The sequence below is a fragment of the Anabrus simplex genome, chromosome 2 (assembly GCF_040414725.1).
Source record: "Anabrus simplex isolate iqAnaSimp1 chromosome 2, ASM4041472v1, whole genome shotgun sequence".
In the NCBI taxonomy this organism is placed as follows: Eukaryota; Metazoa; Arthropoda; class Insecta; order Orthoptera; family Tettigoniidae; genus Anabrus; species Anabrus simplex.
The window spans coordinates 929,528,965-929,545,549 of NC_090266.1; the positions used below are offsets into that span (position 1 = coordinate 929,528,965).

The 16,585-nt window shown below is 38.4% G+C and overlaps 1 protein-coding gene across 2 annotated transcripts in view; it reads right to left on the bottom strand.

Annotated features, from left to right (window-relative positions):
* The window catches only part of Not3 (CCR4-associated factor Not3), a 398,149-nt gene that overhangs the window by 164,847 nt on the left and 216,717 nt on the right, over positions 1–16,585 (bottom strand). For both annotated transcript variants that reach the window (XM_067141698.2, XM_067141697.2), the window contains exon 8: positions 12,048–12,164. In XM_067141698.2, the coding sequence (XP_066997799.1) occupies positions 12,048–12,164 (117 nt within the window). The remainder of the gene's footprint in view (positions 1–12,047; positions 12,165–16,585) is intronic.

Here is a 16,585-nt window from a genome sequence, read left to right on the forward strand (position 1 = left end):
AACCACAGAAAACCATCTTCAGGACACCGACAGTGGGGTTGGAACCCACTATCGCTCAGATGTGACCTCACAGCTGCGCGCTCCTAACCGCACGGCCAACTTGCCCGGTCAGTGGGGTTTGAACCAACTATCTCCCGGATGCAAGCTCACAGCTGCACGCTCCTGACTGTATGGCCAATTTGCTGGTAATAGGCATTTTGGCAGGCAGGGTGTGATCAATGGTGGAAAGTAGGTTGGATGAAAACCAGCGTGGTTTCAGACCATAGAGAAGCTGTGAGGACCACATTTTTGGTATGCATCAAGTTATTGAAATATACTGCGAGATCAATTGGCTGTTGCCAAAAGGCATAGAGTACCTAGAGAAAATAAGCTCACCGGACAAAAGACTGGTCACCCTAGAATGCACGCAAAGATGGGTCGTTAAAGCCTGTACAGATGGCGCAGCAAATGATTCCCATGCTCAACCCTCGCACACTTGCCTCTACACGAGAATAAGACAGTAGGCGTTTAGCAAGATGTAAATGTTTCAAGCGGACACTGTACGTTAACATGTAAGGATGTGACAGCATACAATAGACGGAAATTTGATTGATCCACCTTTTTTCAATACATAATATGTTAATATGATCACAACATTTTTTTATTCAGTACCGGTTTTGGTGTCTATGGACACCGTCATCAGCTGAAACAGGTCGTATGAACAAAGATATACAAGTATGTAGTACATATAATAGACCCTTACTAATAAGTGACATTAATGGGATGAAGTAAAAATACAATGCTTAAAAGAATATAAACAAGTTATGAGCTTGTTGGTGAAAGTATAAAATGAGGAGCATCGTTTCAAAACGTATTAAATGCAGTCGAGTTCAGAATACGTTTTGATGCGCTCTCCCGCCAATTAGGATATGCTCTTTAATGCTGTTGAGTTAGATTGGGTCATTTCTTATTCTTTCCCATAGGAATTCAGTGCTAAAAAACGTTATTCCAAAAGAAGCATTTGCTGCCAGCTTCCAGCAGCTTTACAGTAGATGTTCAAAGTGTGTTGTAGCTAACGGAGATTACTTTGAAGGCCAGTAAAGGAGTTTTTTGTGTGTAACTTACGCTGTCTTTATTTCATGAGACCATTCACTGAACTTTTCAGACACAGGTTTTAGGTTAATTAGGAATTGTTTTAGTTGTAATAAGGATGGTTGTTTGAGACCATGTTAGGTATAATTTAGTATAATGACTTCTAGGTAAGGTTGAGATCTTCATTCATTTTCATAACTAGGGATCCGTTGTAAAATTTTCTGGCAAAAGGGTAAACTCCAGTAGCTTTTCCCTCCAATATTTCTCTATTGTCATTTTGAAATTATTGATAGTGCTTGCCCTAAGGGAAGAGGGGTTTAGTCCCAAGCCTGTGGGAGGGGATCTCCCGATGGAGGTCGTTGAGACACCAGTTAGGTGGCTTGTAGCTTTTGTCCACCGGGGTGGCTTTGGCTTTTGAATTCCCTGTCTGCTGCGTATGGATTTATGTTGCAGTGGCTGGAGGGGGCTGCAATATCTGTTTCAACCTGCTGTGCCTAGTGGAGAGGCACGTTGAATGACTTGGGTTCTGCCGTCCAACAACGCAACCCAGTGGCCAGATGTCCAGTTGGCGACAACTTTATTCCTACCTGACAACCTAACCTGCCTAGTTGAGGGGCACTTTGTACGTCTTGGTGACAATTGTCCAACACCAGAGGTCAGATGTCCAGATGACGACAGTCGCATGTCTACCTGACAATAACCTGACGTGCCTATTGGAGGGGCATATGTGTCTTGGGCACTATCGTCCAACACTGCAACCCGGCGGCCAGATGTCTAGATGGCGGCAGTCGTGCTAGACTGCGCCCCATTTTGCTGCCTGATACCCGTTGGCTCAAAGTATGCCTGTGCACAGAGTTGGGACCGATATTATATGGAGGCTGGTGGCAACGGCCGTGTCGACAGCCACATATTCAGCAATAACCCGTAGTCAGTCTTATAACTAGAGTAAAAACGAGTGCAAGATCTACTCATTTTAGAACTTGACAGCAAGAAGGTAGTGGATATCTGCTTACAGAAAGTGAATACGACCTGCGTTAACAATTGATTATACCTTTACAGTGGACATAAGTGTCGATCATCAAATCAAATATTTTCACAAGATATTTTCAGTGGACATAATAATTGAACATTTAATATTTTCACAGGGTTGAATTTTCCTATGTTGTATTTACATGTAATGTTAGGAATACCGCAACTTAATGAAAAACACTCGAGATAAACATTTTTGATTCAATGTAAAAAAACTATGACTGCCAATAAGTGTAATAAATTTGGTCTCGAGCTATGCTCGAGTTTTGGAGAGGGGAGTATGTTAGTAAGAAACATCTATCGAACTTTGAAAAAATTTGAATGTGAAAAGAAAAGTACTGTATGTTTTCTTTGTATGTTCAAATATTTATTTGTTGAACTTCAAAGTGTAATATTTTAAAAAGAGGTTGTTTTATGTGTGTGTTAAAATGAAAAATGTCTTGTTTGTTTTTTGGTTTGTATGTATTAAAGAAAAAAATTTAATTATTTGGTTTGCGGCGATGTTACGTATAAATCTAGGGTTTTTATAACTTTTTAGATATGGTGTACTTGCACTGTAAGGTTTGTAGGATGCTTCGAGGAATTTCTGGTTGCATCAGTATGGAAATTTCTCGAAGCTACGCACAGTATTTTGTCAGCAGTTTTTTCTGGGCCATCATTGGCCGTAATAAAACCATTTGCTACTGGCGAACGCAAGAATTGCGATTTCACCACTTCCGGCTCAGCCACTTGGCCATAGCCAAGCTTGTTCTCTCCGTCTTGTGGTTCTGACCGGCAACGGGTGAAGTTGTCTACCCCACCTGATGCGTCCTCGGCCCTCCAAAGGTAAGCACGATCTCCTTATTTCGGATTTTCAAGTTTTAAATGTAGCTTTAATTTTCCTTACCTCCGCAATTTGACCAAAATTTCTCCCATTCGCCAAATTTAATTTTGCACGACAGCCCGTGTGGTTAGTCATATTCATTTTGCGTTAGAGGCACTTCCCTTTTCTTTCGTTTCGTAAAATGTTTTATATGTAAAATTTTATTTCTCTTTTAATATTCCCCAGGAAGTGCCTCTAGTAAGTCAGTTTCGTCAGTTTCCTCTTAATATATTCTCGTTTGGGACGAGTTCCTTGTCCTGAAGTGTTTTAGGAAAGGCTGCTTGCTGAACGGGCTCTGTGTTAAGATGTTTATTATTTTTACCTTTTTCTTTTGGTCATGTGTTGCTTTTCCATTTTTATCGGGTCCTAAAATGTAGGCATCATTTGTGAACATGTATTACTTTAATTATTATTATGTCTTAACATGTAGGCGTCATTTGTGAACATGTGTTACTTTTTTAAATTGTATTAAACTATTCCTACTTTTGGTATGTTTTCAAAATCACCGCCATGAAGCGTGTAAATGTTTTGGGTCACTGAGGGTTCCGATTGTATTGTTATTTATTTTATTGACCTTATTACTTGAGTAAAATGTAATGCGTACATCAAATCACCGCTAATTTCATTTCACCAGTAATGCCAATACCTTCCAACGCCCTGGGTAGGTTCCTGCCGCTTCCCACCTCCGTTCCTTTAGTTGTCATGTTGTCTAAACTCATAATTACATTCGGCTGTTTTCTGCATTTATCGTGTGTATGTGTTCAAGGTTGTTTATCTGGTTTAAAAGGTTATTATTGTTCTCCTGAATGCCGTGAATTATTATTATTATTTTTTGATTTCTATGTTTTGTAATACCGAAAAGATAATAATAATAATAATAATAATAATAATAATAATAATAATAATAATAATAATAATAATAATAATAATAATAATAATAACAACAGCAGCAGCAGCAGCGTGATGGAGTCGCTGGTGAGGATTGATGCAAGTCTTCTGAGTTGATGCCGATGGTCAACCTTTGCATATATGAGGATGGGGTTCAAAGGAATGAGAACAGAAATAACCAATGAAGATTAAAATCCCCAATCCGGATGAGAATCAAATCGGGGACCTCTTGGACCAAAGGCCAGTATACCGGAGTAAACAAAACTTGTCTTATCCATTAAAAAAAAAAAAAGTCAGAAGTAGCATCGCCTTCTTGGTGAAGTTTGTGACAGTTCTATCACAATATTAAGCACCAAAACTCGCCTTTTCCCATAGAAATCTGTCACCAAACTTAGGCTTTTGTTCCATAACTCGCCCTATACATGGGGCTTGTCATTCCAAAACTCGCCTTATACAATCAACCAATAGGAAGGGATAATTTCAGCACGTGACTCATGCTACAATTTACCCGCATTTTATGCCAGTCTTTCCGTTCTTTGAGTTGTTCTTGAATTGTGTTAGTCTTTCATGCAGTTTTGAGCTGTGAGCAGTGTATTAAGATGATGGAAAATATTGCTCTTGTTGCGGAAGGTAAAGGGAGAAGAAGGAAGAGCGATTCTGATTCATGGAGAAAAATTAAGGGAAAAAAGGATAGGTATGCTATGAATGTTACATCCTAATAGTTTAGTTGAGAGCTGCGACTTTTAAAATACAGTGAAACCTCATAGCATGTTTCTGCAGGGTACAATCTTGTCTACTGGAAGTATATTAATTTTGTCGTCATTAGTTAACGACTTAACAATTTCTCTTCTATATCTCAACTTTCATGTCAGAACACTGAATACACAAACCCATAGGTACAAAGGGTTATTAGTATTCACAAACTTGACGAGCTTCAAGGTCAAGCTACCTGCTTGTTATCACGCAAACATTGCCCGTCCTGTGGCCTAGACAAGAGATCAAGGGAGGTTCACATTCCACAAGGGATGGACAAAGAATGCTTTCAGGGCCATGTAAAATGTGATCATACTAAGCAATAAAATGTACGAGGAGGGAACGAGGTTTCACTGCAATGAGAAGTAACATATTGTTGTATAATGAAATTTTAAACATCAGCAATTTTTCTATATACAGTACCTTGATGAGAAATCATTCATTTTCATTGCAGGCATGGGGCTACTAGTCCTCCAGACTACCCACAATGTAGTCACAATGGCCCAACCTTCAAATGTCGTAAATTGCAGATGATTGACATTCAGCAGTTTCATGAAAACTTTTATGAATGTAACAATAAGATCCAACAAGATACATTCATTTTAAAGTATCTGAGTGTAGAGAAGCCCAAAAGGGAAAGAACTGTCAAGGAGGGAAGTTCAAGAAAAGGTGTCAGTGTTAAGTACTATATAAAACTTGCTAATACAGAACAGTTTCACATTCGGGTCTGTCAAAAGACATTCTTGAATGTATTGCATGTCAGCAAAGATTGGGTTCAGAAGATTTCCAGGAATTACTTCACGACAGGGAAACTTCCAACAGAAAAGAGGGGAGGAGCTAGGATCAAACCAGAGTACAATGAAAAGAGGCACTCTGTGAAACGTTTCATTGAAAGTTTGCAGTGTTGTGAAAGTCACTACTGCCGCAGAAAGTCACTGGTCAGACAGTATCTACCACGAAATTTAAGCATCGCTAAGCTTTACAAAATGTATAACAACAAATTGCCTGAAGAACTCACGGTGAAGCGGTGGTTCTTCCGTGAGATTTTTACGCGTGGCTACAACATAGGATTCGGAACACCAGTTACTGATACGTGCTAAAAGTGCATAATGCTCAAGGAGAAAATTAAACTTGAAAATTCGAACGTATCACTGAGGAATGATTTCATCTTGGAACTTAAGAGTACACAAACTAAAGCCTGCAGCTTTTTTCAAAAAGCTCCAAGAAGAAAGAGAGAGCATGGCAATATTTTCATTTGGCTGCCAAAGAATCTTGTGAATCTAAAAGTTCCAGATCGAATTTCCCATTACAGTCGCCAATTGTACACCTATAATTTTACCACTGTGCGGGGTACCTCACATGCCAGGATGACAAAAGAGAATGTTTTTACATTCACATAGATGGAGCATGTATTCAAGAAGGATGATGATGATGATGCTTGTTTAAAGGGGCCTATCATCGAGGTCATCGGCCCCTAATGGTACAAAATGAGACGAAATGAAATGGCAAATTCAAAGCCCAAAAATCATCACTGGTCCCAATTCAAAACGTGAGGACGAAGAATGAATGGATGGATATGAATTTAAAACGATCACTGGAACAGACCCACAGTGCCTCACATGCACAGAAGCGGGCGTAGAAGAAAAGTATTGCTGACCAAGGAACTGCTTCTATAGCACAATACTGAATCGATGATACTTGTAGTCGAAAGGGGTCCAAAATCCAAGTCGGCGGCCCCTCACAATGGTACTTATCACTAGAAAAGTAGAACCATGGTATTTGTCATGTTGCGGTACTAATCAAGAGTAGCGTAGACTCGCGGTATTCCACACATTATGGTACTACTCACAGGTAATGAAATTCGCACATATATTACAGACTTTCGGTGTTTCGCACATTGTGGCGCCATTTACAGGCAACGCAAAACTATGGTGTTCATCACATAAGTGTACTAACCACAGGGACTCGTACTATCCCGTGGTGTTCCTCATAAAGTGGGTACCAATCGTAGGCAAGCCAGAACTATGGCTTCCGTCATCCCATGGCGTCGCTCATAGAGTGCTACTAAACACAGGTATTGTAAAAGCCGTCGCACTCTTGTTTGTTACTAATCACAAACCTATTTGGTACCCAACATAGTTGTACTACGCACAAGTAAAGGCGACCACGGTGTTCCCCGCGTGGTGGTACTAATCATTATTTATAAGTTTTATTTCCGTATTGATTGGATCCATGTATATAGACAAGAAAGGTGTTCCACCTATCAATACTACTTATTATGAGCAGGAGCAGATTCACATCAGTACCGGTTTCGACTGTTTACAGTCATCATCAGCTGATACATTACAATATTACAACCATTAGGCATTGGTATGTGTCACAAAGATGATGATGTTCATTAGAGCATCCGGATGTCTAATGGGGTTGTGGATTAGATATATTGGTCATAACTGAAGATCTCTATATTTCCCTGGACCAATACGCCAATGGAAGTGAAAAGGTACTTACTGCTGCTGCTGCTTTGTTGTTGTTGTGGTCGAGCGGCGTTATGTTTAAGAGCTTGTTGCGCACTGCTGCGTGTACGTCTGGGACTTGTGTTCGCTGTAGTGAGGGGTATGGATGGAGGGTTAAGGGGAGTGGCTATTGTGGGGGTAGGGGTGGGGCTGGGCTTGCCATTCGGTCTTCTGAGGCGTGCTGTGTTCTGTTTATTTACTATTTTAAGGTAATCATTTTTTAAGGCAGGAATAGCTCTATTGAAGATGATAACGGTTTTCTCCGTAATGTCATTAATACTGTAATCAGGATTGGCGTATTGGCCCAGGGAAATATGAGATCTTCAGTTATGACGAATATATCTAATCCACAACCCCATTAGACATCCGGATAATCTAATGAACAACATCTTTATGATACATACCAATGCCTAATGGTTGTAATTTTGTAATATATCAGCTGATGATGACTGTAAACAGTCAAAACCGGTACTGATTTGAATCTGCTCATAATAAATAGTATTGACAGGTGGAACATCTTTCTTGTCTGTAAACATATGGTGGTACTAATCATAAGTAGTTTCATGGTTCTAATTTGATCATCCCCTTCGTCACCTCTTTTAGTCGCCTTTTACGACAGGCAGGGGATACCGTGTGTGAATTCTTCGTCTGTGTCCCCCACCCACAGGGGGTTGTGTGTTTGGTCCGCGAGAGGTATTTTATTTCCCTCAAGTCCGCTGGCAAGCCGGTTAGAACCCCGCTATCCGCCACATGGGACGCGCCACGTGGGAGTATCACCTCTCCCCCTGCTACGCCAGTGTAGTAGGTTTGTGTAATTCAAGAAGGGGTCTAATGTAACGTCGTCTGAAGTTTACCATCGGTTATCACAAACTGATTTGTCAAACTTCACAACTATACAACTTTGTGCGGATGGCTACGGAGGACAGATCCACAATTCTACAATGATTGCAATGTGCTCATATTTCTTGACACACAAAAGCTCCACCTAATATAGAAAGTGTTGAATTGGTCTTTCCTATGACAGGCCACTCATTTCTGCCCCCTGACAGGGTATTTGCTCAAGTCGAGATGAGAGAGATACGGAAATGCCCTATCATCTGTAATCCAGCAGAATATGAAGACATCTTAGCGAACATGCTGAAGTCTTCAAGTCTGGCAGAGACTGCTTGGTGAATATATGAAAATTTGATGAAAAAACCTGCATCTTAGCATTTTAAATTTTCTTCAGTGAAATGATTTGTTACTAGCAAAGACTCACCGGGAAATGTCACCTTTAGGGGAGAACCTCATTACAACTTAGACATTGGTTTAGGAGAATCGGTAATGAAAAGGGGAAAACGCCTGCGAGAAATGCTCCCTGAATTATTGCCAGGAGTAAACTTGAAACCTGCCAAAGTAAAGGACGTAAAAAATTTTCTTGAAAAGCATTTTGGAATGGATTGGGAAACAAATGAGTTGCTTTCTTCTTAAAAGAATCTGTTCACCACAATTTCTGTAGATGAAAACAATCTTGTAGAAGAAACAGAAGTTGTTTTTGATGGATCTCAAGAGGAGGGAACAGATTTGAGAGTTTAGTGCATTATTAACCAGATTAACAACAAAGTGATGTTTTATTGTTCAAGTTACTTCTGTTGTGAGTGCACTGTAGCCTATAAAGGAAGCATTCTCTCCTAATACTATGGATAGGATGTAAATGTGATAAATCACACTGCTGAGTTTAAATTATTAGTGAATATCATTATACTGATAGCAAAAAGGTGTATTAGTGTACATCACATTACATCATATTCTCAATTCTTTCATCTTTCTTGTTTTCAAGGTAAGTTTTGTGAGGTAATATATTTTGATTTTTTTGGATGCTCCAAAACTTGTCTTATCCAAAATACAAATGTAATTTATTGACGTTCTATTAATTATATTTATAATTATTCACTAAGACAACCCTATAACATTGGACTTGAACGCGTGGTAATACATTTAAATATAAGTGAGACCTATATTACAATAATTACAGGTTTTTCACTTTTCCTGAAAAATCACTTATGGTGGATAAGATGTGTTTTGGAACGGACCGCTTCAAGTATCTGTATACATAAACCAGGGTCATGTGAGGTGAATGGAGGAAGCAGGGGTTAAGGAGGTACTTAGTAAATTTATAGAAGTTTCTAGACTTAACACTGAAAGATACAACAATTTCTAATAAAAATGTATATATGTATGTATTTATTGTACCAGTTATGCGCTGTACATGCTGTATTTTTTTTAAAGAAATAATATTTAATCATCACACAAGACATTTACTGCGAGCTTGGTCTGTCTACGCTTGGTGAAGCGAGCCCGCCTGAAGCAGCTACAGCTGTACGAGTGACGTGGACGCAGGAACAAGTTAGGCTACCCGCCTGTTCCGCCACGTGCTACCCAAGTAAATCCATCGAGGGATTCTCGAGTTATTCAACTTCATAGAAATCATGATATCTGATGACGTAGAAGCACAAATCGTACATAAGACAAGCTCAACGCAACCAAGTCAGTCAGTCATAGCTGGGAGTCCAGTCTGACTCACCACGCTACACTATTACTTTGTTTGCAGACACAAAGTGCTGTCACAATTTATCTTTGAATTCTACAAGTCTTTACAGTGGACTTAGATTCTGTAAGTTGATTGAAACTTAGATTTTCTGCGCATATGGGAACTTCGAACGTGACAAGTCTTACAGTGGACTTAAGTTCTGACAATTGATTGGGACTTAGAAATTGTGCGTATAGGAACTTTGACGTGTGACAAGTCTTTATAATTGTGGAACTTAGTTTCTTACTACTTTACAATTGTGGAACTTAGTCTTTTATAAACAAGTGTTGTGAATTTCAAAGTGACACACTACTACATTATATTATTAACTGTGGAATTATCTTAAAACTCCGCTTATTTTCTTTCATTTATTAAGTGATCATTAAAGTGTTTAAACTTTTCACTACCCTAAATGCAAGTGATTACCCATTACCCAATTTATACTCATGTGCTTCGACACAAGTGAAAAACTCTGGATAGAAGTGAACGTTACTCAATTTATAGTGAAGTGAATTTAAAACTGTGTATAATAATTGCTAACTTTATTATTTCTTCAAATTTTGGGTTGAAGTGAACGATACACAATTCAAACCGAGTCCAATTTTGAACTGTGCATAATAATTGATAGTGTTATTTCTTTCTCAAAGTGATTAATAATTTGTTAATGCTTTACTGACAGCAGTGTCCGTTGGATAAACTCTAGAGCAGTCGTATATTTATTCTAGTGTCAAGTCTGACACTATTTCAGTGGAAAGCAACCAGAAACTGTGCATAATGTGTGAACAGTCTTCAGTTTCGTTATTTCTAAAGTTTATGTTCATAAACTGTGATCTATTTCCTTTCTTAACTCTATGCTATCCACATCTTCATCTTTAAATAACATTTAAATTCTATCTACAAGGGACTAGTGAAGATCGACGTCATATTACGTCAATATTAAACAAGACTGTGTCAAATATGTGTGTCGGGAGACTGTGCAATTGTGGACACTTGTGTGAGTAACGAAACTAGTGATTACCCTGCAGCATCGTCTGAGAATGTCGCAGACCGTCTAGAACTTCAGAGGTACGAGCTCGATCCCATGTTGGACCAACCTGGGTGTTCCAGCTCCATTCTATGGTGACGAACGAGGCCTGGGGAACGAGTTCCAGTCCGGTTCAGCATGGTGACCTGGGAATACGGGTTACCTAATAGGCGATGTTGAGGACGATGAAAATCTACACCAAGGCGATATCCAATTCAACATGCATTTATTTGAATAAACTTCGTTCTTTTAAAGAACTTTCAAGTTTTCTTGTACATAGGACCCTTCCTCCTGTACCAAGCCCTAGCTATAATTTACCTGGAAATGCCCTGAGACATAACTCGTGCGATTATAAATTAAATAGTAAAGCCGGGTTATATTTTACTGGTACAGTATGCACAGTTTCTTTGTAAGAAAACATTCATTCATGAGGTCACCTCTTGCTTTAAGTGAAGGCAAGTGATTTTCTAATGGTTTTCTAAAATGTGTGCACATCCTCTCCACTCCACAACTTATTGAACACTTACACAATAAGTTGAAATTAGCTTGTACATCTGATGCAGGAACTGCAGTAAATTTTAGGGTGCTATGACCAATACGAGAACAGTTGTTTGATGTAGTGAAGGATTGTTGAGATTCACTTGATTTAACAAGTTAAATTTATAAAATAACCTATTCATAAATAAGTTTTTAAAGAAAAAATGAACTTCTATAAAATCTCTGATTAGAAGCATAAAGCTTTATGAACATTAACATGAATGTACATTATATGCTGATGTGAGAAAGCACTGACAGCAAATGTGTATTCAACATTCAGCAGGAGAAGCAGAAAATACAGAAAGAACAGACAATTAGAAAATAATAAACACAACAATAATTTGAAATGACAAAAATTGAAGGGCAGCTCTTCCGAATTTCTTTTTCTCCTTTATCCTTTTGGAGAGAGTTGTAACGATGCCATTAGAATTTGCTTTTCTTCCAAAAAAATTTAACAATTCGGAGTATGTTAAAGTAAGCGAGCACAATTAAGAAGGTAATTGATTATAATCTACAATTTCTACCTCTACGGTGAATGAATTTTCTGCCTTTTGCATTTCAAGAGGAAGATAGTCGAGAATGGTTTGCATATTTATTAATTTATGGCAAAACACTATACAATGCTAATGATGAGAGCTTCTCTTTCCAGTGAAGTCTGGCAAAACAAAACAATGTCTCTGATATTTGACTTGGGTTCAAATTATCCAGAAAAACTTAAGACATACAGTACAGTAAAAGAGAGCTGGACTGAACTGAACTGTATGTTTGTCCTCTCCACTCCACAATATTCTAAATACTTACACGATGAGTTGGAATTGGCTTGCACACTCGATGCAGCAACTGCAGCGAAATTTCCGATGTGGTTGCTAAGACCCGAACTGGGGGAGCAGTTGTTAGGTGTAGTGAGAGACAGAGAACCTGAATGTACACAACAAATGATATTCAAGAACATTGTTTTTACGCTACAGTGAACCCCGTTAAATTTAACATGCCAATGCATAGGAGACAAAGGAGAAAATTAAAAGGAACACCTTCAAGTTTCAGGAGGCAACTACAGAACACTACGGTTGATGAAACGAGGCACGAGAATTTTCTCTTAACAGTTGTATGATTAACAGTCATTATAAATATAGCAAATTCTCCTTTTCCCATACTAAATTATTACACAGAAAATTTATTTTTAAAAGGATCAACAGTCCAAATACACAATATAGTTTTTATACAAACAGCAAACATGTCCATCCAAATTGCAAGATTACTCCTCTATACAGGATCTATAGACATTAAAGAGAATTAGCAATTCTTTGCTATTCTCATAGTGTATGTATAAAGATATGTTGAATCGTGTGTGAATTTCTGTACATACAGATTTCACGGATTAAATTCACCATGTAGAAGCAATTGTTAAACTCTTACAAGCTGTGAATCAAATACTGGCTCTGCTGACATTCATCTATCATAATACTGAACAGTAATGAGCCATCAGAAGTACATTTCTTTACTATATGTAGACCACATACAACCTTTTCTACTTCAACTCAATTATACTTAACTGGACTAAGAAACTAACTCTCTTGAATTTTGTCGTATAGTAACAGTCCAAAATTACTGAGAGCAGTCCATGGTTCCTAGTAAGATGCAAGAGAAGCAGAAAGCATCCTGAATTTCAAACCATTTCCATCACTTATACAAAACAGTCAGGAAATGTGCAAAAAATACCACCTCAAGTGTTAAATTTATAATATACCTAAGCACATACATGCGACACCTGTACTGGCATTTCTTCAAACTTGCTAGATCACATATTTTTGACAATGGGATTTACAGATCAAATCATCTACTCCACCTGTTCTATATATCAACCACCAACTGACAGTGATCTCCATATGTTGGAAAACTAGTTTTGAACACACAACACTGTGGCCAATAATTTTGCATGTGATACAATATCAATGGAGAGATGGCATGGAATGACATTGGTGGATGAATAAGTTTGAATGGTGTTCGTAAAACTAGGAAAGATCACAATATGAAGATAAAGTTGGAATTCAACAGGACATATTTGGGTAAATATTAGTTTATAGGAAGAGTTAGGGATTGGAATTATTTACCACGGAATGTGTTAGATAAATTTCCAAATTCTTTGAAATTACTTAAGATGACTAGGTTAACAACTGATAGGGAACCTGTCACCTGGGTGACTGCCATTAATGCAGATCAGTGGTGATTGATTTATTAATTAATTGGCAGTGAATTATGGACAGTATTTCTGAAGATTCAAGGATTTCATAAGTACTGTATTACATGATCTACATCCTTCATATCTGATAGGTGTACCAAGACACCAACTTTGTGCTTGGTGTACATGTACAGAGCTAACCAAGATTTACAGTCAATAAAATGTAAAAATAAATTCCACTTCACTTATACCTGTACAACACAGGAAAAGGATACAGTAAGAAATAGTCAATATTTCACAGAAGATGTCTTTACATCTTAAACATTAGTCTTTTAGGCTGAAAACTATTATGTATATAGAAGTCTAATGGAGTAGAATTTAATGCCATAAGGATTTCCTTCAAAAACAATTAGAAGAATATGTAATTCAGGTGGCAAAAGGTTGCTACATTTGGACACTATCGTCGGTGAGGATGACACAGAGAAACATTTTACTACCTGGGAAATAATAAGGACAATTACATCTAGAGTGGTCTGGTCTCAGTAAACATGAACACATTAAGATGATGCTATACAGTAATCTTGCTACACAAATAACATTAATTCATGAAGGGTTACACCGTGGATTTAAAAATATCCCTATTACTGTATCCTCTTTACTCAGAATAAGGCTTTCATTAATATAATTTGAACCAAATTCTTTCAATTATTAAAGCAAAATTATTCTTTAATTCTTTACAATACTATAAAATATAGTCTGGAAATACTGCAATTCAATAACACGAACGAGCATCATCAATTTTAAATGCCATCTCCAAATTACTACATTAAAAAAAATAATTAAATGATGCACTGTGACACTTAGTAGTGATGATGAAGATGATGATAATCTAAAGTAATATACAGTTGAGGACAGACAATGGAGTAAAGGATTTCATCCAAGTGTATGCAACCCAGACTGGATGTAAAGATGATGATATGGACAAATTCCTGGAGACACAGGAGAGAAATAAAGGATGTGGAAGTGACTGTCATGGGAGACTTGAATGCAATGGTAGGATGCAACAGAAAAGGAATGGAAGAAGTAACTGGACCGTTTGGGTGTGGAAAGAGGAATGAAGACGGAGAGAAGTCAGTGGACGTTTGTGTGAGAAATAGTCTAGGTGTGGGAAATACATAGTTCAGGAAGAAGAATAGTAGAAAGATTACAAGATATGGATGGGGAAACAGAAGAACAAAGACAGTAAATGATTACTTCTTGGCAGAAAAGAACAAACCATACAGTTGTTAGATGTGACAGCCTTGCCAGAGGTAGCCTTTGATGGAATCCATAAAGTAGTGGCAGCAAAAATGAAGGTGAAAGAACGTAGTAAGTGAAGAAAAGAAGAAAAGCTGGGAAGGATTTATGCATGTTGGAAGAGGATGTGTATAGCAGTACAAGGATCCTATTTGGACTTTTAAGAAGGAAGAGAAAAGAAAGAATCTACACAAAGCAGGTGAAAGGGAAAGGATAAGAGATAATAAAACAACCAGAAGAGATAAGGAAAAGATGGATTACTTTGTTGAACTCCTGAATGTGAGAATCGGCATAGATGAGAAGAGGAATAGTGTGAGGAGACAGAATCCAAGAGTAAAATCACAATGGGAGAAGTGGAAACTGCTGTCAAATGAATGAAAGTGGAAAAAGCAGCAGGAGTGGATGAACAGTGTGTAGAAAGGATAAAAGCAGCAGGATATGTAGGTCTACAATGGCTGTATAGGCTATTTAGATCTATTTGGAAAGAAAAATCGTACCAAATGTCTGGCGTAAAGGAGTAATAATACATATGTTTAAGAAGGGGGACAAGATATATCATCATCATTAAGGAATCACACCCATATCTCGGGTAGCAAAAATATTTACAAGGGTACAAGGAAAGAGAATGAGGAGAAAATGGAAGGACAATTACATGAAGCTTTTGAAATGGAAGATCAACAGCTAGGCCCCATTTTCAGTATGACGCAGTTAATGCAAAACCATTGCAAATACGGAAGAGATATGGGTGAAGCAAAAAGCGAAGTCATCTCCGTATAGGCCATGAAGACCCTTGGAGGGGTGGAAGGTAAAGGCTTCCACTATCTGTAACCTCGGTACTTAATGGGGAAGAGTGGTTAGCTCTACGCCCGGCTGCCTTTGCCTCAGAATTAACCTGGTACTCAATTTTGGTGGAGACCGAGTGAACCTCAGGACCATATGCATCTCTGGAAGACCGGGCGAGTTGGCCATGCGCGTAGAGGCGCGCGGCTGTGAGCTTGCGTCCGGGAGATAGTAGGTTCGAATCCCACTATCGGCAGCCCTGAAAATGGTTTTCCGTGGTTTCCCATTTTTCACACCAGGCAAATGCTGGGGCTGTACCTTAATTAAGGCCACGGCCGCTTCCTTCCAACTCCTTGTCCTTTCCTATCCCATCGTCGCCATAAGACCTATCTGTGTCGGTGCGACGTAAAGCCCCTAGCAAAAAAAAAACATCTCTGGAAGTGTAAATCCCATTTCTTAAATATTTTAACTTCCTGATGTGGAATCAAACCCATGTCCTTCCAGGTGAACAGAGCACACCTTTAATGCCTTGGCCAGGTAGCCCCTGATATGGCGAAGACATTCCTTTATTCAGAAAAGGCTTATGATAGTGTATCCAGAGCAAAGGTATGGAAAGTAATGCAACGGAAAGGATTTGGAAGACAAATTATAGAGTATGTGCAAGCAAGATACAAAAAATGTAGTAGCAGTGTCTAGACACATGTGGAGAGAACAGAGTGGTTTTATAATGAAACTGTTCTATGAGAAGGTGGTGTGCTGTTACTACCGTTGTTCGTAATTGTTATGGATGAAATTGTGAAGGAGACAAAGGTAAAATATGGGGACAGGGAGCTGAAGGTAAAGCTGTTTGCAGGTTATGTGGTGGTGTCGGGAGCAAACAGGGAAGAAGTACAAGGGCAACTCGATATATTGAGTGAGATTACTGAAAATTATAGAATGAGAATAAGCATGGAAAAGAGTTAAGACAATGATGCTGAATACAGGAAAAAGACTAGGAAAAGGAATTATAAAAATAAAAGAACAAAACCTTGAAATATTGGAGAGCTTCTAGTACTTGGGAATGAAACTGATGCAGGATGTAGGG